The sequence below is a fragment of the Phasianus colchicus genome, chromosome 18 (assembly GCF_987193195.1).
Source record: "Phasianus colchicus chromosome 18, bPhaCol1.hap1.1, whole genome shotgun sequence".
NCBI classification, from domain to species: domain Eukaryota; kingdom Metazoa; phylum Chordata; class Aves; order Galliformes; family Phasianidae; genus Phasianus; species Phasianus colchicus.
Genome location: NC_143453.1, coordinates 13,565,299 through 13,589,912, shown reverse-complemented (window position 1 = coordinate 13,589,912; position 24,614 = coordinate 13,565,299). Strand labels below are relative to the sequence as shown.

At 45.4% G+C, this 24,614-nt stretch overlaps 2 protein-coding genes across 30 annotated transcripts in view; both read right to left on the bottom strand.

Moving 5' to 3' along the window:
- Positions 1 to 1,364: 1,364 nt before the first annotated feature.
- Positions 1,365 to 23,489, bottom strand: LOC149915557 (rho GTPase-activating protein 32-like). 24 transcript variants are annotated; one of them, XM_090152570.1, is made up of 24 exons: positions 23,022 to 23,489; positions 22,829 to 22,921; positions 20,267 to 21,134; positions 19,451 to 19,851; positions 18,685 to 18,853; positions 17,954 to 18,073; positions 17,758 to 17,850; positions 15,920 to 16,092; positions 15,319 to 15,396; positions 14,579 to 14,656; positions 13,772 to 13,894; positions 13,579 to 13,656; positions 12,844 to 12,925; positions 11,996 to 12,139; positions 11,336 to 11,438; positions 10,647 to 10,779; positions 10,047 to 10,129; positions 9,588 to 9,695; positions 9,088 to 9,233; positions 5,288 to 5,811; positions 5,109 to 5,187; positions 4,690 to 4,766; positions 4,298 to 4,597; positions 1,365 to 1,583 (listed from the first exon to the last, which is right to left on the bottom strand). In XM_090152570.1, exons 6-20 carry the CDS (start codon positions 18,069 to 18,071, stop codon positions 5,594 to 5,596), a joined length of 1,758 nt encoding a protein of 585 aa, XP_090008696.1. In that variant the 5' UTR covers positions 18,072 to 18,073; positions 18,685 to 18,853; positions 19,451 to 19,851; positions 20,267 to 21,134; positions 22,829 to 22,921; positions 23,022 to 23,489; the 3' UTR covers positions 1,365 to 1,583; positions 4,298 to 4,597; positions 4,690 to 4,766; positions 5,109 to 5,187; positions 5,288 to 5,593. The 24 variants fall into 24 exon arrangements, with proteins under 24 accessions (XP_090008696.1, XP_090008701.1, XP_090008695.1 ...); XM_090152575.1 differs by adding an exon at positions 8,370 to 8,587 and having other exon boundaries at positions 4,298 to 5,187; positions 5,288 to 5,394; XM_090152569.1 differs by having other exon boundaries at positions 4,298 to 4,389; positions 4,462 to 5,187.
- The window catches only part of LOC149915556 (rho GTPase-activating protein 32-like), a 33,089-nt gene continuing 14,200 nt past the window's right edge, over positions 5,726 to 24,614 (bottom strand). For all 6 annotated transcript variants that reach the window (XM_090152552.1, XM_090152553.1, XM_090152557.1 and 3 more), the window contains one exon: positions 5,726 to 5,808. The gene's annotated coding sequence lies outside the window, so the exon portion shown is untranslated. The remainder of the gene's footprint in view (positions 5,809 to 24,614) is intronic.

Genomic DNA, 24,614 nt, shown 5'->3' with positions numbered 1-24,614 from the left:
GTTGGGGCTTTTCTGGAGGGAGTGACATCAGGGAGTGAATGCTGGGTGGTGATGTTGTTGGGGTGTTACGTTGGGGATCTAAAGGCCCCTGACTGAAGAATGATCCTGGAATTGAATAAGGTATTTTGGCAGTTTTAAGGGAGTTGATATTTGTGGCTGTGGCTGCAAATGTTTTGTGGAGAGTGCTATCCTTGGTATTTGGTCTTGTTCTTGCAAAGACTTGTTTCCCAAGTTGATGTTCCACTTGGGCTCTGTATCACACGCTGGCCGCGTGGGTACAGCATGCAAGCGGAACAAACCCTACAGACCCTGGGGAGAATGAAGGCAGGAGAAAGCACGGAAGTGCACTTTGAAGTGGGGGATGCCGTGCTGGTGCTGCCAATCGAATCTACCGCTGGCATGTTCCTTCTCTCTCCTCTTCGGTGACTTGCCATCTCTCAAGGGTCAGATAGTAATAGCACACCTGCTTAGGGAGATTCTGCTTCCCACTTAATGGAATTATCTAACATTTCAGAGAGCGACACTGGAGGAAGTGACACTGTGGTTGTGGTGGAGTGATGTTGGGATATCAATAGGGTTGACATCAGCCAGTAGCACTGGGGTGACATCATTGGGGGTGATGTTGGAGTACCACTGGGATTTAACATGAATGACTGATGGTGGGGTGAGAGCGTTGGGGTGACACTGGGGGATGACAATGTTGGAGTGACACTGAGGGTTGATAGTGTGGTGATGTTGGAGGGTGACATTGTTGGGTTGATGCTGGTGGGTGATGTTGGGATGACAGAGGGGTGATATTAAGGAATTACGCTGGGGGAGTGATGCTGGAGCATCCTTGGGGGGTGACATTGGGGTGTTGGGGCTGATGTTTGGGGTGAAATAGGTAGGGTTTGGGAGTAGAGTTTGGGGGAAAATAGTAACGATTTGGGGCTGATACTTGGGATGAAATAATGAGGTTTTGGGAGCTCAATTTGGGGTGAATTAGCAAGGACTTGAACCTGGAGTTTGGCGTGAAATACTGATGGCTTGGGGCTGGAGTATGAGGTGAAATGGGCTTTGGAGCCTATTCGGATGGCAGTTTTCAATGTAAAAAACATGTTCTTTACAGTTTCCTTGCAGGAAGAGGATAAAGAAACTCTGCTTTCATGCAGGAGGGGATACAATATACCTTCAGCAGACTCCCACTATTGCTCAAGCCACCTCACTGAACTTTGACAGAAAGTTTCACTGCCTTAGAATGTGAAATTGTATCCATGTGTAGATATTTTAATTGCAGGCACAAACCTTGGAAAGGTGGGGGAAGTGGCAGCAGCACTAGATGACTCAGAAATTGAGATTCCACCTGCAAACTGTCAGGGACTAAGTAAAGAAGTAAAATTTTAATGCAGCAAAGACCAGCAAAATTGTGCAGACTTGACTGAACCAAAGTGAAGATATGTGAACTAGTGTGAACAGAAGTGAAGCCGTGCAAAATTTTACAAAACCATGTGAACTTCATGGAACCTCAGTGAAGACCAGTGATCCTGTAAAGTCTTCAGTGAACCAGGGCGGACTTCTGCAAAGCCCAGTGAAGACCCACAAACCTGTACAAAGATAACATGAATTTGCACAGACAATACAAGTAAACCAAGTGAAAACCCACAAAATTGGGCATCCTTCGGTTTATTTGGGTTTGGAATTCTGGCAATGCAACCCAACTGGATAAGTCCCTTGTAGACTGGTAGTATTTTCTTCACAAATAATGAAATCTGAATCAGTAGGACATTGTTCATGCCCTATTACCTGACTCTTACCTTCTCCTCCCCTGGTTTCTCATTGCCTGAGTACTTCAGGTTCACAAAAGATGAAAATTAAGAAAAAAAGAAAGAAAATAAAATAAGGGGAAAAGAAAAAGAAAAAAGGGAAAAGGAAAGAGTAAAAAAAAGATGTAGAAAAAGAAATAGAAAAAGAATAATAAGAGGAAATAGAAAAGGAAATAATTAGAATTATAAAAAGAAAAATTATTAGGAAAAAAAAGAATTAGAACAGGAATAGGAAAAAGACAAAATAATTGGAATTAGGAAAATAAATAGAAAACGAATTGGAAATAAACTAGAAGAAGAATTGGGAAAGGTTGTGGAAAAAACTGGAATTAGGAAAAAAAGAACTGAAATTAGAATTACAAAAAGATAAAGGAAAAGAAAACTAATTAAGGAAAACAATTAAGAATTAGAAAAAGATAAAAAGTAAAAGAATGAAAAAGAATTAGAAAGAGTAAGAAATAGAAAAGAAACAAGAAAAAGGAAAAGGGAATTCTAATTATAAAAATTATTAGAAATAGAAACAGAAAAAGAAAATAGAATTAGAAAATGAAAGAGAAAAATAATTAGAAAAAGAAAAATGAAGAAGAATTAGGATTAGAATTGGAAAAAGAAAAAAAATAGAAAAAGAATTGGAAAAAGAACTAGAATTAGAAAATGAAAAAAGAGTGAAAAAATAAAAAAAACCATTGGAAAACGAGTGAGAAAAAGTCTAGAAAAAGATAAAAATAGAACTATGAAAAATAAAAGAATAAAAAAAGAAAAGAATTAGAAAAAATAGAATTAGAGAGAAAAACAAGAATATGGAAAAGAAAATGAAAAGAAAAGGAATTGGACAAAAAAGAACTGAGAAAATAAATGGAAAATAAAATAGATGAAGAATTGGAAACAGAACTGGAAATGGAATCAAAACTGAAAAAAGAATTGGAAAATGAAAAAGAAGAGAAAGGAAACAAAAGCACTAGAGCAAGAGAAAGAATATGAAAAGGAATTAGAAAAAGAAAAACGAATGGATAAAGAAAAAGAATTAGAATGATAATTGGAAAAAGAACTGCAAAAACTGAAAATGCAAAAAGAAAAACCTGGAAACAAAAATAATTAGAAAAAGATTGAGAAAAATAAAATGAATTAGAAAAAGGAAAAATATAAAGAAAAAAATAGAAAAATATCAAGAATTACAATGAGAAGTAGAAAAAGATTTAGAATCAGAAAAAGAAAAGAAACTGATTCAGGAAAAGGACAGAAAACATCGAAAACAAATTTTAAAAAAGAATCAGAAAAGAATTAGAAAATGTAAAAGAAAAAAACTGAAATAGAGAAAATGAAAAGGATGTGGATTGGGGAAAAGATTTGGAATGGGGAAAAGAAAAAGAACTACAATTAGAAAAAGAGTTGGAGCTGGAAAAAAAATGAAATAGAAAAAAGAAAAAAAAGAGTTGGAAAAAGAATTAGAGAAAGAAAAAAACAAGGAGTAGAATAAGAATTAGAAAAAGAATTAGAGAAGTCATTAGAAAAGGAGAAAAGAAAATGAAACAAGTATTAGAAAAAAAACAAAGTATTATAAAAAGAAAACGAAGAATTAAAGTTAGAATGAGAAGTGGTAAAAGGAAACGAAAAGGAATTGGAAAAAGAAAAACAATGAAAAAAAGGAAATTTAGAAAAAAAAACTAGACAAATAATTAGAATTAGACAAAGAAATAGGAAAAAAATGGAAAATTATCCAGAAAAAGAGAACGCAAGAACTACAATTAGAAAAAGAACTGGGATTCAAAAAAGAAAAAAAGGAAATAGAAAAAGGAAAAAGACTTGCAACAGGAAAAAGATATAGGAAAAGAATTAGAAAAAAAAAATAGAAAAACAAAATAGATTAGAAACAGGAAAGAAAAAACAGATTTAGAAAGAGAAAAAGAGAGATTTAATAAAAGGAATGGAAAAATAATTGGTAAAGGAAAAAGAAATGGAATGAGAATTGGAATGGGAATTGTAATATGATGAAGAAAAAAATATGGAAAGGAATATGACAAAGAAAAGGAACATAATGAAGAAAAAGAAAGAAAATTGGAAACGGAAACAGAATTGGAAACAGAATTAGCAAAAGAAAGAATTAGAGGAATAGAAAAAGAATTCAAAACAAAAAAGAATTGGAAAAAGACTTGAGAAAAAAAATTAGAAAGAAAAATAAAAGGAAGTAGAAAAGGATATAAAAGAATTAGAAAATGAAAAGGAGAAAAAAGAAAAAGGTAAAAAGGAAAAGAAAGGGAAAAAACAAATTAGAAAATTATTCAGAAACAGCAATGAAAAAAATACAAGGAACTGGAAAAGGAATCAGAGAAAAGGAAAGCATTACAATTAGAAAGCGAATTAGAAAATGAAAATAAATTAGAAAAAGGGGGGGAAATAAAAAAAAAAAACACGAAAGAGAACTGGAAAAGAAGAAGTTAACTCTAGAAACCCCAAGTCATACACGGCCCTCACTGGAAGCCTGTTTTGGAGCCTACCTCTTCTTTTTGCATCTCACTTGGTCAAAGCAGAGCAGTCAGCATTTGGGTCGCTGTAGCTCCAATGAGGCACAGATTGACAACATGAAACACTAGAAAAGAGAAACAAGAAACACTGCATAACGGCAAGAAATGATATTAAACCCAAAAAGAAAAGAACAAACCCATGTTTGGTAGGAGTGGCAGAAGCCGCAGACATCCCATTGGTAACTGGGAGCCTAAGCCAGCTACTGTGGACGTGATGAGTGTTGGTCAAGCTAGAGTTGAACTCCATCAGGGTACGTTTGGACTTTGTGAGCCCTAGAAGACAAGGAGAGAGAAGGAACCAGGCGGCGGATGTGAGAGGCAGTGCCAGTGGAGCATCCCTTCAAGGGACACTTCTCCTGTCTCACCCAGGACAGCTTCTCTCCTGTTTTTTTTTTTCTTCTCAGGGTCTGCATGCTTTGTTTTGTTGGCACACCGCATCTGCCTGGCCAGAGAGAGATATGGAGACCAAGTGGAACACTTGCTTGTAAGTATATGGTGGGGAAGATGGTGTAAAATAAAAACATCTGGTGAACACAAAGTGAGCACGAGGGACAACCAATGCCATGAATATAGAACCTCTACAAGCATGGGAGTGGCCTCAGGGGTCAACATAGCTAGTCGGACAAAATAAGGAGTGCATCTTGGCACCCATCTATGGCTCTGGTTTCCTGCTGTAACCACCAAGAGCCTCAGTACTGTCCTCACACGGCTCAGAGGGCCACAGTTCTCCAATGCTACCTGTTGAACACAAGACAAGATCTTCTAATAAGGATGAAGGAATCACCCCTTCGAAGCATGTGGGCATGTCTAATACTGCAACCCAAAGAGATCAGGAAGGGCAATAGCATCTGGAGTCTCTAGTCCTGGAAGGAGAAAAGAAACCTCCACATGAGATACTAAACAACACGGGTTAGAAAGACTTAGGTGTCATTCTAGAAACCACAAGTCATACACAGCACTCACCCGAAGCCTGTTTTGGAGCCTACCTCTTCTTTTTGCATCTCACTTGGTCAGTGCATAGTAGTCTGTGTTTGGGTCATTGTAGCTCCAATGAGGAGTCAATTAACAGCCTGGAAAACAAAGGAAAGGAAGAGAAACACTCCATAATGGCAAGAAATGATACTGAACCCAAAAAGAAAAGAACAAACCCATGCTATTTGGGAGAGACAGAAGAGCTATTAGTACTGACAAACAACACAAGATGGGAGCAGAAACAACGACATAAAATACTCACGTTATTAGTTCTAATGCAGAAACAACATTCCATTCCTACATAAGTACACAAACACTGTGTAACTGCACAAAATGACCATGACCACTTTTGAGGAGCATGCTGCTCCATGAGAGCTCATGCAGTGGGAGAATGAGGAAAGGCTGAATCCAGGTCCATGATCTCTTTTGGTACCATGTGGGGTAGCTTCTGGAGACTGCAGGACTCTGGCATGACAAGCAGCCCACAGGCAGGAACAGGATAGCATCAAGATCTGCTAGCGAGGAAGAAAAGGAAATCCCTGAATCTTCTTTCTCCACAAGCATTTGGGATTCTTTCTTCTTTGCAGGAAAAAAAAAAAACAACTCCATTGTTATTCAGTCCCAGCACAATTATTAGGTATATGGTATGTACCAAAACATTGCATATTGTTAGGACAAAAGCTGTGGCATAGTTAGTGAGAGGATCACAAGTAAAATTAACTAGATGTCACCAAGATTAAAATTCTCTTTGAAATTTGTTTGCATTGTCCCAAATCACCTTTCAAAATTCAGTGGGTAAAGCATTTCTTTTACCTTCCACAACTTAGAGCTAGGGAGACATTATTTGAATTATGGCAAGTGCATCTACAATTAACTGGTGGACTTTTTATATTAGTTCTTTTCCACTGAGATAATACACTAGATAATAACTGCTGATTTGTTCCCAGTGCTGATAGGGAAAACTGCAGGGGTGTAGCAATGCACATAGATCACTTGTTAATCTGACACCCTAGTTTTATTCTTTATCCTGCATCTCTCCGGAGTTGGGGGCAATCGGCCAGTGCTATCCTGGCCCCATTCATTTCCTGAATGCATTTAATCACTGTGTTTAACCATGGTTGAAAGGGTTAAGCCTCTGTTAGAATTAGAATTCAGTCCCATATGCCCAGTACAGCAAATATGGGCATGGCCCCATGAGCAGCCAGTGACTGTGATAAGGTCATCATAAGCAATTACAAAAATTAAACTGAAGAAGATTCCTGTCCAAAACAGTGACTAATGATACCATGGGGATCCCAGAGAAAGGAACAGAGCGAGAAGGGAACATGTGAGGCACAGAAATAGGATCAGCATTCATTAGCATTTGGAAAACAAGAGAGAACTTCCCGGTTCCAAAGGAACCAAGGTTAGAGGAAGCATAACTGGAAAAGAAAACAAAACAAACATGAAACTTCCTGGTCCCAAGTGAAGCAAAGTTAGAAGGTAGGTGAAATCCAGATAGCTAATTATGTACATTTCCTCCTGATCATCTTGAGCCTTTCAGATGTATTTGTTAAGAGTCTGCCTGAGGGTTAAAGGGACAGGACCAGTGTGGGGCAAATCAATCAACACTAGTTGTCCTGGGGAGTAATCATCCCAATAATCAGCTCTTTGAGTAAGGGACCACAAGGCACAGTGGTTGCCAGTGGTGGTCCCCAGTAACCCTCTGATTCCTTTTCAATCAACAGGATCTGATCTCCCACTGTTAGTGGCACTTTCCACACATACTGATTTCCTAGGTGTGTAACCAAAATCCTTCCTTTATTTGGCTAGTTCTGTAGCAGAATAGGGAGACCTTCTCGATACAAACATCAGAATACCCACTTTCAGTCTCTTCATATGCATGCCCAGTTTCTATCAGAAAGCAGAGAAGGATCACCAGGTTTTCTGATTTGTCTTTGTAATTAATTCCTGCAAGGACTGAATAATTTGGGTTTCTGCCGTGTGCTGTTCATTGTGGATCTCTACGGCAGCAGTAAGAGCAGCTCCTGGAACTGCACAAGTGATTGATTTTCCCTTTTCCTCCACCATACGAGTTTGCTTGTGGAGGGAATCTATATGATCCACAACTCCCTCTAAGTTGGGCCAATTATTCTGTGCCCAATTCATCTCCATGGGGGAGAATTTGGCACCATGCTTTTCTAAGAGGTCAAGGAGCGGATTCCTGCCCTCATTCCTTTTTTTTCTTAATTTCCTTTTTTTTTTTTTTTTTTTTTTAAATGATCATGACTCAAAATGAGGAGCAATCTCTTTGGGGGGGCAAACACATACTATCAAAGTCTCAACAATTTACTCCTTACACCCCCAAAGTGTACACACATACTCTCTTCTACCCATAGGACACTTGCTGCTACCACCTGGACACATTCAGGCCAACCTCGAGATACGGGGTCTAGTACTTTGGACAAATATGCAATAGGCTTTCTCTAGGATATTTATAAGCATTGTTGGAAATAGCCAAATAATTTTCCAGGACAGTATCTCTTATCTTTATATCTATCTTTATTTGTAATGGCGGGCCTCCTGCAAGCAGGAGAGCGCAGAGAAAACAGTGTTACATCTTTTATCCCCTACTGCCCGACCCTTATCTCTGTCTTCTCTGGCTCTTCATTGGCTGAGTACTGCAGGTTCACACTCTTTCGCAACGCTTCACTAATCGTACCAATACCAAATAAACACAAATCCTTACCACCCAACCACAAATATCTTAATTGGTCGACTGCCTTCTAACAACTGCTTTCTTAACAAACATCTGGTCGTAACTTTTGGATGTCTGCTTTACAACATAGACATAACCTCTTAACTGCTTCATTACCCCCCAGCATTTGTGCCCTTTGCACTGGGTCATTGTTCAGGTCATCCGTCTGTCCTTGCTTAGAGATAAGCTTGGAAGGAGGACAGAGGGCAGTATCTTGGAGCCTGCCTACGGCATCCTAACGTTCCCACAGAGTGGGACAGTTCTGCTTTGTGTAAAGGCCCCGACTACTTGAGAGTTTGTTCAATGGACTTCACTTCTGCTGGCCTAATGAACAACCTTACAGTACGTTTCCCAGGTCAGAATACTATCTCTCGGTGCTGCCCGGACAGCTCCAGAGATCACTGAGCCCAAGCCCCCTGCAAAACGGGCTCCCTAGAGTAGGAAGCACAGGAAGGGCGCCCAGGAGGGCCTGGAATATCTCCAGAGAAGGAGAATCCACAGCCTCCCTGGAGAAGACACCCACGCAGACTTGGGCCCTGAGAGAGAACCGTGCCCTGTAAGGGAAAGCCACAGGTAAGAGCGAGGATCACAAAGCAGCACCACAGCCATCACAGTTCTGGGGGAGATGCTATAGTTTTCTCAGACCTGCTTATCTGAGCCACTAGAAGAAGAGGAGGTCAGAATAAGCATGTGGTCAGAGGTATGTTTAAGGCAGAGGACAGAGTCATAATTAATAAGAGCAGCTCACTGTATCGAAATGGGCAAAGAAAAGCCCTAGAAAGCGGGGGCAGGGAACTCAGAAAGCTTCACTGCCACACTTTCATCAAGCTTCACCTGCATGCAAAACATCGTAACGACAGTGACGTTTTTTTTCTCATTGTAAAGTTTGGACTTGGACATTCTCAGCATCCAGCAACAGGATGCCAGATTCTAATCTAAGCCCAGAAGTCTGCTGTCCCCTCGATAGAAAAAGTGTATTTCAAAGATCTTGGAGAAGGCCTGGACTTGATCAAGGTGTCTGATCAAGATAAAGCTCATGGAGGAAGACACTCACCTGCTCCATCTGCCATGTCTGATCCGGATTTGGAGCAGAAGAGGACATCTGCGTGGTTGATGATGAATTCCACCACAGCCGACTGCGTCTGCAGTTCCATGCAGGCGGCTCTTCCGCTGGCGCAGGCAGACTCGTTCTGCTGTGATCTGTAGAAAAGGCAGATTTTAGCAGTCATTTATCCAAGATCCAAGTTTCCCCAAGTCTGCATTGTTGCAGCCAAAAGCTGTCAAATTGGGCTCCGGAGGCTTCCGCGGTGATGCCGCTGAAGAAATTCTCCTGGATGGTCAAGGACACACCAGTCCCATCTAAACAAGAGGGCAGAAATTGTCATCTAGAAATTGTGCCCGTGCGGTTGGAGAACAGCCCAGGCTCTTGCTCTGCCGTCAGCCACTTACTACAGTGTACAGGAGAAGAGCACATTCGACGGAGAAAAAGGTAGATTGCATTTTTTGCCGGAGAACAGATCCAAGCAGTGTGTTGAAATGGAGAAAGAAGTTTACCTTAAGAGGTTTGGAGCCCACACAATCGCTAAGTTCTTAGCGTGCATGTTTGTCACGGAACAGTTCCCGGCTAGACGAGCCAAGTGTCTTATCAGGTATTCCAGTGTCCTGGAAAATCAGAGAGGCAAATATTCAGCACCAATGAGCACGCGGTGCTGCGGTTCACAGAGCAAAGCCTCAATGCATGTTATTGCTACTGTCACTGAAGATGAAGTAGATCCAACTTGACTAAGTGCCACACTGTGGCACCAAGCCCCAGCACAGCACAGCTGCAGCCACCAGCTGCACCAACTGTGCCCCCGTGCCCAGGAACCGACCCAATAAATTAACCCCGTGTAGCCTTAAACTGCTTCAACATACGCAGGCATCATGTTGCCAGCATGAGACAAGCCTGGAATCACACCACTGCCCTCTGAAGTGCAGCATGGCTGAGCTCAACAGAGTGAGGGCAGCACTGACCTGTAGTGAGGAGCGGGCAGCTGCTGGATGACGTCCTGCATTCTGACCAGCTGCTCCTCATCTGTAGCGGCACCAACAGCCTCCTGGAATAGTGCAGAAAGGGACTGAGACACAAATCAGGCTAGATACCTGCCACAGGGTCGGGAACTATGGGGACAGCGTGCTGTTGGTCTGCGCCGAGACAGATTTTACGCCTTCCAGGAGGCATCTGGGGAACATAGCGGCACGCAGCTGGTGCCATCAAGGCCAAGGAGTCCAAGCAGCGGGCCGGTTTACAGCCTGATTGCGCAGCTCAGCTCCTCAAGCTTCAAGTGCACTTTGCTATCAATCCCACTCCCATTCTATAAATACTTGGGGAATAGAAAAACAAAACAAAAGAAAAAACAAAAAACATGAATTCTCTCAAGCTTTGTGAATATGGAAATAACCGCCTCCTGGGACCACCGAAAATGGCATCCATATGATGCATGATGTGGCAAAGACATACGAGTAAACCCCACGGGGCTAACAGAAAAAGGGCCTCAGAGCTGGGGCACTGCTGCAGCCATCTCCCAAGAGGCCCAGGGAAGAGGTAAAGGAAAGACGTTGCCTTGTGCTTACCGAGAACTTGTCATACAGCTGGTCGGTCAGCAGAGGGTTCGGGAGCTCCCTGAAGTACATTTTGCAGACGGAGCTCACGCTGTGAGTGTCGCGGATGGTTAGCTCAGGAATCTGCTCAGACTCAAATTCTTGGCTGGAGAGAAGGACACAAAAACGGGCGGGGGGGTTGAGAAAGAGGAAAACAAGTCAAAAGCCACACCAAATATAATCAAGCATTGGAAGGGCTTCCCGATTAACAGGAGAAAATGAACACTCAGTCACCAGCACCACACGAGCCATGCTGGATGAGATGTTTCCAAAAGGAGACCTTTTCGTTTTGCTAAGGCATTTCCCGTGACTCTGACAACTGGCTGCCTAGTCTACAATCCTAAGCCAGGAGCCCGGAGCAGCAAGGAGGAGTGTGGGCTGCTCCAAAGGGCTCTGCAAACAGGAGGAAACGGGAATGAGAGCTGGCAGCGGTGACACCGCAGTCCCCCACAGCCTTCCAGTGCTCCGAAGGACAGAAGGAGAACTTCCTGCTCCAGCAAGTCTGCTGAACGCCCCGTGTTCCTATCAAACAGTGACAAGCCTGGCGCACCACTGCTGAGCGCACGCTGCCTGCACAGAGCTGCCCCACGGCGCAGGCCTCTGAGCACCCACAACAGGGCACGCGCCCCTACTGACCGCTGTGTCAGTCGCAGCACTCTTACCGCAGTCTCTGGATGTTGGACGCGACGCCGGACAGCCGGTATATCCCTTGCACTACGCCGTGCTGCTCAATGAACTCGGCGCAGCTCTGGAGGACCTGGGGGACTAAAGAACACGTGCCAGCGGTTACTTGAGCTCCTCATTCAAGTACTGGTTCAGGCTGTGCTCCTGTCAAATCTCATCCACTAAGCCCAGCCAGGCTACTGCTTAGTTCTTCCTTACAGAAGAAAGCTGTCCAAGACGAGGAAACTGGACAGACGTGTTCCTTGCATTCAAGAAGTGTAAGGACCTAGGAATCAGCCTGGAGAAAGTAATTCTGGGGAAGCCGGAGACACTGCAAGTCCCACCACAGCTCCCATGGGAATGAAAGGAGGTGGGAAATCTCATGTCCAGGAGAGCAGGGAAACATATGCAGGACACTCTCCTTGGCCAAAAGGCTTCCCTTCTTTTCAGGCTAGCGTGGGATTGGCTTACAGGCTTTGGTTTAAGCAAATACAAACGTGCTTGTCTCTTAAGAGCATTAGCCTCAGTTTATCTTTCAGCCATCAACTTCCATTACACGTTTCTCCACCGGTACCAACCTGCCCCTTTGCTAGATATGACCTCCCTTTCATCTTTAGATGCCCAACAGAGGAAGATCTCAGGAACGGGCTGTCCCTTACCATCGCGACCAGAGTGGAGAAGATGCTCTCCCAGGTCACAGCCAAACACCCTTTCCTTCTCCACCTCCCGCTCTTTCGGTTTCTTTGGGCGGGCCTTCACCAAGGAACGAAGGAAGGTGACGAGCTTGCCGCGTTTCTTTGGCACTGCACAACAGGAAGAAACCAGTTCATTTCAGGTTTGGCTCAGTTGGACAATGCCGAGCATAACACATTCTACAGAGCACGTCAAAACGGGAAGAACATTAACAAGTACATAGAAAAAACGGATTTTCTCCCATCCCTGCAGGAGGAGCCAAAGGCCAGGTTGGATGGGGCCCTGGCCAGTGGGGTCTAGTCTCACATTAGATGTGGAGGTTGGTTGGCAGCCCAGCCTGAGGCAGGGGGGTTGGAACTTGATGATCCTTGAGCTCCCTTCCATCCCAAGCCATACTAGGAGGATTCTATGATTTCCCCAAGTCCACTCATAAACACAGGAGGATCGGGCCAAATCTCTGCGCGTTCCGATGGAGTTTAATGCACTCCTCTTGCTTGGCTTGCTCAACTTGAGGATTAAGGATCCTCTTGAAAAGTCACGTTCTGATCAAGCATATCACTAGCACAACCAGGCCTCTAGCTGTCCACCAGGGACACTGGCTGTTCTCAACCTCGTACTGACTCGCAGAAGAACTGCCTTTGCCCTCCTTCATTCTCATTGCCTACAAAACACCAGCCATATGCCCCATGATATGCCTGAAGGATCATCAGCACAGACTATAACACGGGATGGATAAAGGAGGTATTAAACACAGAACACACCCAAAAAGAGACGCCATTTTGCTTCCCTGCACCATCAAATGTAACATCTGTACCTGGCTTTGGCACTGAACTGAGGAGAGACTCCGGAATTTTTCCATTGATGAGCTCCACGCACTCACTTGGGAAAAATCCAACCTGTAACAAGAAAAAAAAGAGAGGTGCAATACTGAAGGCAGCATTTCTCAGGCCTGAACTGTTCAACCAAAAGCCACCTAACATTTTCCTCGGAACGTGCTTGCCTGACGCTCCGTAAGACTATCCAACAAAAAGTGGCCTGCATAAAAGTAATAATTATTCAACATTTGCAGCCAAAAGACCTACAAAACAAATAATTGCTTCTGTAGAAGATGTAGAAGAAGAAAGTTCTTGCTGACTGAGATGCAGCTGCAATAATCCCCAGCTCCGAGCTACCCAGCGTTCTGCAGCCAGCAGCAGCAACAAGCACGCGGAGGGTCTGTTACCCTACCTCAGCTGACAGGCAGTAACTTCCTAAAAGACACTAACTTCACGTTCTGCATGGGTGCAAGCAAAATACTCTGAGACACTGAAACACTGTCTTAGCTGCTGCATTTCCAAAGGTGGGGTTCAGTGGCCGTGACCTGATGCATATTGTGAAGGCTCTTGCTTCTAAGTGAATTGAGGAGACAGTTTCCTACAAAGACCATCTCTGACACCGACACAGGGAAAATGTTTACATCCATGAGCCATCCTGTGCAGGCAGCGCAGCTCTTAGCCGAGATTCCCAACCTGACCGAAGTTGCTCTCTCAAGTCTGAAGCTTGTGCCTACCTGAAAGCCATGCTTGCCTCTCCACCAGGGGGTCAGCTCCTTTGGTGGCATATCAGTAACGCACACGATGTCTCCCACCTGCAAAAGACTGCAACCTCACCAAACATTCTGAAGGTATCTGAGAATATTCCTGATGCGTTCACACCTTATACTCTCCTGTACATGACAACTAGGAACGCCCTTAACTGCTTACCTCAAAGGAGAGTTCATCCGGTGCCTGGGCAACGTATCTCTTAAGAACATGGGCAGCAGCAACAGCTGGAATATTTACAGGAGACTCCTCGTGGATCAGCAGGGGCTTCCCATTGTTCTCAGTCTGAAACAGAGAGCACAGGCCATGGTGAGGAGCTGAGGACAAACGAGGACAATTTCAGAGCAAGGAGCACATCTGCAGAGAAAGATCCTTATCATGAGTGCTTAACAAGAAACTGCAAGTCTAATAACAGCTGTTTCTCTTCCTGGTGTGCAGCAGTATCGCCAGGCAATGTAAAGATGCGTCTCTCTCTACCCAGACTAAGAGGACAAACACCCCAACCGAGAGGACTCCTGGAGTTTTATAAACTTGCCACGCTTGCAGTACTGTCTTGCCAAAGAGGAGCGTAAGAGTCTGCTTGCTTCCTGTAACCTATTGCTTGGAGACCTCAGCCATGGACTGGACACAGGAGCTGGTCCACTGACCCAATCCTTGGCTCACTACAAGTGCCTGCTTCCCTTAACTTACTGAATATGAGAACTTGGTCTTTGGGTGACAAAATCCAAGCAGGATGGGGGAAAAGCTTCTGCATGTTTATAACGCTCTATCTGATTCTGTCGGTACTATAACGTCCACGGCCATCTAGATGCTCGTAGCAAGGACATGAAGCTTTTCAGGCAGCTTTTCCGTGACACCGATAGAGCTGGAAGGATTCTCCCTCTCTTGAAAAGCAGGAGAGCTCATCTGCAGCTCACTCTGCCGGCTCAAGTCAGCAGAACAAAGACCAATCAGAGCTTCATACTCTACCTCCATTTGTGCCAGGTCAGGCCCACAGCTGATCTCGCTGCACGCGATGCCCATCACAGCAGGCACGACAAGCTGGAACTGAAAAGAAACACACTTCTATTTTCTCTGTTCACACACCACGGTATGGAGAGACTTCTTCAGAACTACCCTCAGTTACCCACTGGCATAGGCAGGTGTTCTAGAAACAACCACTTTGTTCAGTCACTTCAAACGAGACAGCCTATTACGCAGCAGTTTACCAAGTCGCTATCCCTCTGCTAGCAGATGGGGACTCCGGCACAAAGCAGCAGATGCGCTTGCTCAGAGCACTCCGACAGCACAGTAGCAGGGCAGTGAGAGGAGTCACTGCTGGGGGTGGATCTGCTCCCTAGCGCCCGGCTCCCACCAGTTCACCTCCAGCGCCGGCCGCAGCCTTCCACACGGATTTCCTCTGCTTGCATCTCTGCTGTGCTCCCCACAGCTGTCGTGCGCACACGCAGCCGAAGCACGCATGCTCATGGTCACGTTGTGCAGCCCTGCACAAACCGGGACTAGGACTCCTTGCCTAAGGGATTGGTTTCCTAAAGACTAGCTGGTCACAGCATCACAGACAGCATCCTTCTGAGGGCTGAGCTGGAGGGAAAGTGGAATAACTCTACACGTGACCAGTGTCCTGTCAAGGCTGGATGAGGCTGTGTTACTAAACACGGTGCAACGCAGGCTGCAAAACCACATGGGGGGGGACAACGTGTGGCACATACCAGGCAAGAGATCAGAACAAGTTCCTTGAAGCCGCAGCCGTTTCTTGTCACTTTGCTCTGTTCTTCCGCGAGCAAAAGCTGCATCAAAGGAGAAGGCAGAGGGCGGGGAGAGGAGAGAGAAAGAGCTGATCAGTGAGCTTGCACAATTTAACAAAGAAGACAAGGAAAAAGCCCTGAGACAAATGCCACCTCTATGCTTTGGAATGTAGCTACTGAGTGAAAATTATGTCTGATGGTCAAGAGTAAGCAGCATGACACTACCAGCTCCGCCAGCCAGCAGCTTTCAACACCTCACTGTCCACCTGTCTATCTCACACTGTCTCAGCTTACCTACAAGATGCTGCACAAGACGGTGTGAAAACGAAGGTACTCAGTCGATGCACAAGTGCAACAAGCTAGCTACTCAGTCAGAGCTCAAGCGCTCCAATGAAGGGACGCAGCAGGCACTGCTCCTCCCCTCATTCTAGCTGCTTATGACATCACTAAGGGCCACCAGGCTGCTCCACCATGACAGACAAGGTGGGGAAGCAAGACCACGTCACAAGACCAGAAGATTCCAACACTCCAACATTCTAGAATCAGAGGGCGGTTGGAATTCTACCTCAGCCAAATCCTGGAGAAGCTGGCACGGGGTCATCATGACCAAAGCGCAGGACCCGGCGCTTGCTCTTGTTGAGCCTCGTACAACCGGCCTCAGGCCATCCTTCTGCAGGGCCTTCCTACCCTCGGGCAGATGGACACTTCCTCCCAGCAGCATACCTTGCAGTGCAGGGCCTACATAAAATCCACACTAGAGTCCTTTGTTTCATTCAAGAGCACGTTACAGCACGTATCTATTTCACTGTAAGGAAATCAAGGAAGAGACGGGAGAAACACAGAACTGCTACGAGACTGCTATATATACATTTCTTTCCCAAGTGGATTTTTGCCTTTTTGCTTCCAGGATGACCTCATTTTGTTCTCCCCTTCTTGTGGGGAAGCTGCCTCCAGTGCCTGAGGTTCAGGAGACAGCATGAAACACGACACTAAGACAAACGCTTGTCGTGGGCGAGGGGTGGCTGTGCTTTGCCAGGCATACGGCGGGGCAGTAAGTGCCACACGGCAGCCCCAAGCCAAGCCCTGCATTCAGTCACTGTGGCCACAGCTGGTGCATCGCTGCCAGAACGTATCCCAGGATACAGGTGGACGCAGGCACTCCTGCTCCTTCTGCAAAGCCATCCTCTGCAGAGCCCATTAGGTGCTGCTCAGTGCTATGCCAACCAGGCTCCCGTTTACTGCAGCCCTGGGATAAACACGCGTGTACTCTTCTGTGCAGCAGTGAGCTCCAGGGATGAAGCACAGAGGGTAAGCCAACAGAATCTACTGCTGACTCCATCAGCTCCTTCTTCTACCAACCATGGGCAAACACTGTGAGACAGAACATAAGGGGAAAAGCACTTCTGCTCACACGCCTGCAATGGAATTCAAAACAGCTATTGCAAGAAGAGCTCGTAGGGTAAACCTAGCCTCAGAGACACAAACACACCAGGTTCCAGGAAATAGCATGGCACATTGTTGATGAAACGCTGCTTCGTTGCTTGGAGAGCACGCAGCATGCCGCTTTGACAGGCACAGCAGTGCTGCGACGTCCAAGCTGGGCACCAAAACCTCTCCAGCATCCCTGGCCAACGCTGCCAGGGAAATGCAACACCTGCATCCCTATCTGGCTTACGGCACACACACTGGGGGGCTGCCTTAGTCTCAGGTGGGAGGGATTTTTCTTCAGAGTATCTGGTATGATGCTATGTTTGGGTTCTAGGAGAAAAATCACACTGATAACACCCTGATCTTTATAGTTTCTGACAAGCAAACTTGCACAGAGCCAAGGCCATTCTCAGCAAAGCTCTCAACAAGGAGCTGGGAGGGAACTGAATTAAGACAGCTAACGTAAACTGGCCAAAGGGATATTCCATACTATATGCCATCAAGTGGAAGGAGTTTTGAAGGGGATGAGAGTACATCTCACTCTCTTTTATTGCTTGGCGGCTAACTGGACAGTGGTTGGCGGGTGGTGAGCCATTGCTTGTACATCACTTGCAATACATTCATATATATATTCAGAACTACTTTTATCTCAAAAACATGAGTTTTACTTCTCTTTTTCCACCCAACACTCTCCCCCATCCCACGGGGAACAGGGGAGTGGGCAAAGGACTGCGTGGTGCTGAGCCACCCACCGGCTTCAACCACAACAGGGCCGCGGGGCAATGGGAGCAAGCACAGAAATAAAACACAGAAACTCGCTGTTCCTTGGGCTCGTGGCTGCCACAAAGCTCGTGTTTTAGTGATGCAGAGTACTGTATCTCCAGCTATTGTGTGTCTTGTTAACCACAAGCTCAGCTATGAGCTGTCACCACAAGCAAAAGATAAACGTAAACAAAGGCTTATATCCACACGTACCAATCTGGGTGTGAGCAATAAAAGCCCATTGGGCCATGGACAAGGCAGGCAGCACATAGGCAGGAAACAGGAAGGAGTTGAACTCCAGCTCTCCTACACAAAAGAAAGGGAGAGCACCACGGGAGGAGTTACGACACAGCTTCAGAGCTTACAGAGCCCTGAGATTTCCAAAGAACGGTGCCAGGGTAACTCTCACCATTCCCACGCAGGGGTCTTCCCAGACACTTCAGCTGCTGACTTCCACTTCCTCTGTCATGTGTAGAAAGTCCAGGTGACAAATGCTCATTTCGTCTGGGTAACGCTTCCATGGTCATGACTGAAAAAAAAAAAAAGCAGCATGCAACCCCATAAAATGTACCTTTCTGCTCTTTCTGTCAGCACGACATCTAAGATGAGCATTACACGTCCCTGCTACTGATTGAAAATTCATCCAAGCCTATGTTCCACACAGCTTCATCTCAGTGCCAAAAAGAAACACGTAAACAGATGTTCAGAGGATTCTTTGTGCAGATAAAAGTGCAGGGTGCATATGTATTCTCTTCAGTAATAAATATTAGTTTAGAATCCAAAGGTAACTTTTCAAGAAGCAGTATGAAAGAAAGGTCAGTCAAAAGGAAATACGTGATTTTCATCTATTTTCATCTAAAAAATCCTTGCTAAACCTCTTCCCATCAAAAAGAAAGCATGCTGGGCATTCTTAGCAGCAGCTCAGAGGACATCTTGCACCACAAAATGCAGCACATGCTTTTTGCTCACAGGCCCCTCATGTCTCTAATTTGTGTCAGATTCACTCAAAATGACCACGTGGACCAGAACAGCCATTTGGTTCTGCTGAGGTAGGAACCCACTGCTGGGATGTCCCACAGTCCCGTTTCCCCGCTACTTCCAGCCCTGGGGGGAAAAGGAAGAGCAACTGACTTCACCTACCCAGACTTCTGCATGGTCTCACATCACACAGAGAAGCATGGTGGAGAGCTCTGGTGGCTGAAGAAATCAAGGTTGCCTCTAAGATCCTGCTTTAAATCCACATGACTTACTGCCCATAAGATGTGAAAGACAAGGTTAAGGTCCATCCAATCCCTGTGGATGTGGCTGCCTGCAAAGACAACAGTTGCCTGCTCTTCAGCAGGGTGATGCTCACCCAGCAAAGCACTCACCAGCACATGTCTTTCATAGAAACATAGAATTAGCAAGCTTGGAAAAGATCTCCAAGATCATCCGGTCCAACCATCCACCTTCCACCAACATTTCCCACTAAGCCACGTCCCTCACGACAACATCTAATGTTTCTTGAACACCTGCAGGGATGGTAACTCTATCACCTGTCTGGGCAGCCCGTTCCAGCGTCTGACCAGTCCTGTGGAGAAGTTTTTCTTAACATCCAACCTCAATCTCCCCTCATGCAACTTCAGGCCACTCCCTCCAGTCCTATTATCACTTACACAGGAGAGGAGGACAACGCCCACCTCAACATAACCTCTCTTCAGCTAGTTGTAGAGAGTGAGGAGGTCTTCCCTGCGCCTCCTCTTCTCCAGACTAAATAATCACAGTTCCCTCAGCCGCTCCCCATAAGACTTGTGCTCTAGATGCCCTGCAGCTTCACTGCTCTTCTCTGGACACATTTAAGGCTTTCACTGTCCTTCCTGTAGTGAGGCACCCAGAACTGAACAAAGTACTCAAGGTGAGGACTCACCAGTGCTGAGCACAGGAGGATGACCGCTTCCCTGCTCCTGCTGGCTCCAGTTCTTTGCATTGCACTTCCAATCTAAACCGTTCCTTCTGCGGTAGCGCTTGCATCCTCACTTAGGGCTGGAGCTCAAGAGGTCAACACAACAGAAAGAACACAACGTGCAACTGGAAGACATGACTCAAAGCTCACAAGAGTCAACTCTCTGACCTTGGGCACAACTCACAAACCATGAGCCAGGCCTTGCCAACTTGGCTGATCTGAGCATGCCAGAGGGGATCAGATCACAAAGTGTCCATTTCAATTGCAGCTTCATGTAGGAAAGAAAACCAGCTAACAGGCGTGAATGAATTCACTCACAAGCTGCACAATGAGTCTGTTCTTCATTAAAAAAAACACATGGATTCCTAATCCAAAAAGAGAACGGCAAGAGTTAATACCGATGGAAGAGGTTCCTGGTCCGAAGCCTCATCCTCTTACCCAACTTTCCTTGCCTTGTACTCTTCCCCAACTCCTGGGCGATGCCCACAGGCTTAAATTCAGACCTCAAATTCATAGGACTACTGTATAATCAATGAAAATTATATAAAGGAATTTTATATAATCAAATAATATTAAGATGTTATAATAATGAAATCAGCAAGAGAGTTAGGCACAGCAAGACAAAGAGAATAAATAGGATGCTTACCCGTGTCGTGGGCTCGCTCAGGAAAGACCAGTGGAGTGGATCTTCCGAAGAGAGAGAGATCCTTCCCCACTGGTAGATTGTATTATATTGTATTATTTTGCATTCCGATATCATAGTTAGTAAAATAAGTTTACCTCCATAGATTGTTGCCGCTGTTTTTTTCCTTTTCCCCCTTCCTTCCCATTTTGTGGGGCCAGGCCGGGGGTGGGGAGGGCAGGGGCCTACTGCCCCCTGTCACGGGCATAAACTGATCTAGTTAATTCCATGACACTCATCAAACCAGATTGTCTCAGTCGAAGGATGGTATGCTATCGCTCTCCACTTGCTCGGGTTGCCCTTGCTGGACCCATCTGTATACCAGGCATCTTCAGGGATAGGATATTTCCTCTCCTGAACGGGACTCTTCTCTGGTGGAGCGACCAGTGTTTCTTTTGGTGCATCACAATGATAGGTCACTGGGCCTAGGATCTTCTGAAGCTCTTCTTTTAAGGATGATGAAGACAGACTGCTCCTTTGGCTGAGGTAAGTGACCCATCATGCCACTGTTTGTGCTTGGGCCACCCCTGTCTTAGGAAGGTGGGTCAGATCTTTCACCCACCCCTGAATCTGCAGAGTGGTCTTCACTATAACTTCAGCCGTCTGGGTTATTGGCTCTACTGCCTGTAATGCTGAATAGGCAGCCAATAACTGTTTTTCAATCATATTATATCTTTCTTTTGCTCCATGCCAGACCTGAAACCAAAAACCAATGGGGGTCCGAACAGAACTCTGGCGTTGCCACAGGCCCCAACCAAAGCCATCTTTGAGTAACGTGGACATCCAACTCAGCTGGGAGGGTAGCATCGAATATACCCAATGCCTGGGCTTGTTGTAAAATTAGGTCTCTCATCCCTGCTGAGAATTTGACCAGATCCGGGCCATCAAAGGCATCTTCATAAATCGCTTCCCTTACACCTAATTCACAGATGTAATTTTGAAGGTTTTCCATGGAGGACCACATCCCTGTATGTAAAGGAATATCAGATTTATTGGGCCATACCATACAGCAGGCCGCCATTAACCATTCTATTATAGAATGGTTTTCATCATTGTATTGATTACCTGCATATAATCTCTGTCTAAGAGCAGGATGGACGGTCATTGTGGCCAATTTGGCTATTTCCGGGCCATTCATCAGAACACTTTCTGCCCCAGAATCCCATAGTCCAAGCTGGCACACTTTCTCTAGCTTTCTGCTTAAATCGTTGGACTAAGTCCATCAGTTCTGTTGCTGTGTACGGTCGGGCTGTTACATGCAAGTGGGTTTGAACGGGGGGCCACTGATCAGGCGGCACCCCCGCCGATCTGTCCTGTACCTTTTTTGTTTTTTGAGTTATAACAGGACGGACTTCTAGTGCATCCGTCAAAATTGGAGATTCAAGATCAGATTTAGATTGTTTATTTTCCTGATCAACACAGTCCGTTGATTCAGGAGCCTGGTCATTGTTTATTGAAATATTACAGACTTGACCTATTGGAAGATGTAGAATTGGGTTTTTTCCTGTTAATATGCCAAGTTCCTGTTCTAACTTTTCAATATGATCTTTTAAAAGTTCATTTTCGTTCACTAAAGTATTATTCCTTATTTCAGCATTATTTAAAGCATTTAACAGTGGCCATGCCACTGTAGAAGCAGCTAATTGTCTTTCTCTTGTGACTAATGTATCATTGCCTAGTCCCGGAAAGTCATCTGCTAGGCGATATGGGGAAACATTTCCCACAACACGTAGAGGACCCCATTTTTCAATGATAGTTGACAATTCATAATAAGGGGATCCCGCAAATCCTGGCATCTGCCCTGGAATTATTTTATCTAGGGGGGTAGCGTTCTCCCCCTTGAACATTTACAGAAATTCCAAAGAAAGGACATAGTGTAAGTTTTAGTATATTCGGCTTGCCTGCCTGGCTCACCAAGTGTATAATCAATGAAAATTATATAAAGGAATTCTATATAATCAAACAATATTAAGATGTTATAATAATGAAATAAGCAAGAGAGTTAGGCACACCAAGACAAAGAGAATACATAGGATGCTTACCCATGTCGTGGGCTTGCTCAGGAAAGACCAGTGGAGAGAATCTTCCAAAGAGAGAGAGAGATCCTAACCACTGGTAGTCAGCTCTTAAATGGGTCTAGGAGAGGTGGAGCCATGCTCCACCCCTTCCTGCAGCACAGGTGAATTCCTTTCACCTGTGCTCCCAGGGCTGACTCATTGCTCGCCTCAGGTGATAAATCAGAGGTTCAGGCCGTGACTCAGCAGTTCCCATACAGACTCCTTTCACAGGACTCAGTCAAAAAGGATGTCACACTTGTTCCACACACTCAAACTGACTGAGCAGTGGTATCACAGTCACTTAAAACACACAGAAGCATCCAAACCCAAGCATGCACATTCCCTCTTGTGTTACTGGTGCCCACAGCTCACCTTCACACCTCTGGGGATTTCTGGCGTTTTACACTGATGCAGCCTCACTATAGCTCCATGGGTGTCACACAAGGCCTGCAGGACCTCTTTCTCCACAAACCCCATCTGCAGGCACTGGTTCATAAGGCTCACCACCCACCCTCCTGAGCAAAAGCAAGCACTAAGAATGAGAGCAAAGTGCACTGGATTTGACCTGGCCTGGTCCCCAAGCCTCAGTCCTGCCAGACATACCCCGGTGCGTAGACTCATCCCCAACATCTGACTGGACATTGTCATTCTGCAAACGCCCCATCCCAGCAGCAAGGGATCAAAGCATTGGGACAGCTGAAACAAAAATGTCATGAAAGTTTCCTATTAGCACTGATCAAGAACACGTCTACCCCTGAGCAACAGGATGGGAGACAAACAGCAGAAGACAACCAACCTGCAGAACCCGCTCCGTTGGGGTTGGTCCAGATGTTTGTATGCTCCCTTCCATGGCCCAGGCCAAGCTTGCTGAGCTGCTCCTCCTCTGTGCAGGGGGAGAGCGGCGCAGATGCTACGTGGTGGCTATGCACAGCATGCCTTTGACTTGACTCTCCTCTCTCCATCTTCCATTAGCAAGCAGCATTTCAAATCTCTCCTTGCAAAAAATCACCTAGGTAAAAAAGAACTGGCAATCTTGCTTTTAAAGTTTCCTTATTTATACAACTTGATGCTTTAAAGCACAAGCTCACCTAGCAATCACCTACCTTAGACAAGCCCAACCTGCAAGGAAAAGTTATTCTTCTGTGTCTGCAGACTTTGCACACATTTCCAGGTGCAGTAGTCAGCCCAGTTCTCAGCACAGCTTTACCAACCACAGAAACCCAGTTTACGCCCGCCGTGCTTTTCTCTCATCTGAAACGCTGCATTGCTGCAAGAAGCAATGAATAAAATCACAGAATCACAAAACTGGGGTTGCAAGGGAGCTCCAGAGATCACTGAGCCCAAGCCCCCTGCAAAACGGGCTCCCTAGAGTAGGCAGCACAGGAAGGGCGCCCAGGAGGGCCTGGAATATCTCCAGAGAAGGAGAATCCACAGCCTCCCTGGGCAGCCCGTTCCAGCGCTCCGTCATCCTCGCCGTGAAGAAGTTCCTTTGCATTTTGGTGCAGAACTTCCTGTGCTCCAGTTTATGGCCATTTCCCCTTCTTCTGTCACCACAGATCGCTGAAAAGATTGCAGCCGTGTCCTTTTGACTCCCACATCTAAGATATTTATAAGCGTTGTTGGAAATAGCCAAATAGTTTTCCAGGACGGTTCTCTGATCTTTGTATCTATCTTTATTCCCAATTGCAATGGCGGGCCTCCTGCAAGCAGGAGAGCGCAGAGAAAACAGTGTTACATCTTTTATCCCCTACTGCCCGACCCTTATCTCTTTCTCCCCGGCTCCTCACTGGCTGAGTACTGCAGGTTCACACTCTTTCGCAACGCTTCACTAATCGTACCAATACCAAGTAAACACAAATCCTTACCACCCAACCACAAATATCTTAATTGGTCGACTGCCTTCTAACAACTGCTTTCTTAACAAACATCTGGTCGTAACTTTTGGATGTCTGCTTTACAACATAGACATAACCTCTTAACTGCTTCATTACCCCCCAGCATTTGTGCCCTTTGCACTGGGTCATTGTTCAGGTCATCCGTCTGTCCTTGCTTAGAGATAAGCTTGGAAGGAGGACAGAGGGCAGTATCTTGGAGCCTGCCTACGGCATCCTAACGTTCCCACAGAGCGGGACAGTTCTGCTTTGTGTAAAGGCCCCGACTCCTTGAGAGTTTGTTCAGTGGACTTCACTTCTGCTGGCCTAATGAACAACCTTACAGTACGTTTCCCAGGTCAGAATACTATACCCACATTGTTTAGAACATTTAAAGTCTGTTGCAGCTTTGGGAGAAAGAATTGGTCACGTAATTCGGTAACTATGTCTCTAAAATATGTTACCTATATGCATATGGTAATCTTCCTGTCCACGTCAGCTATTACTAAGGATATGTG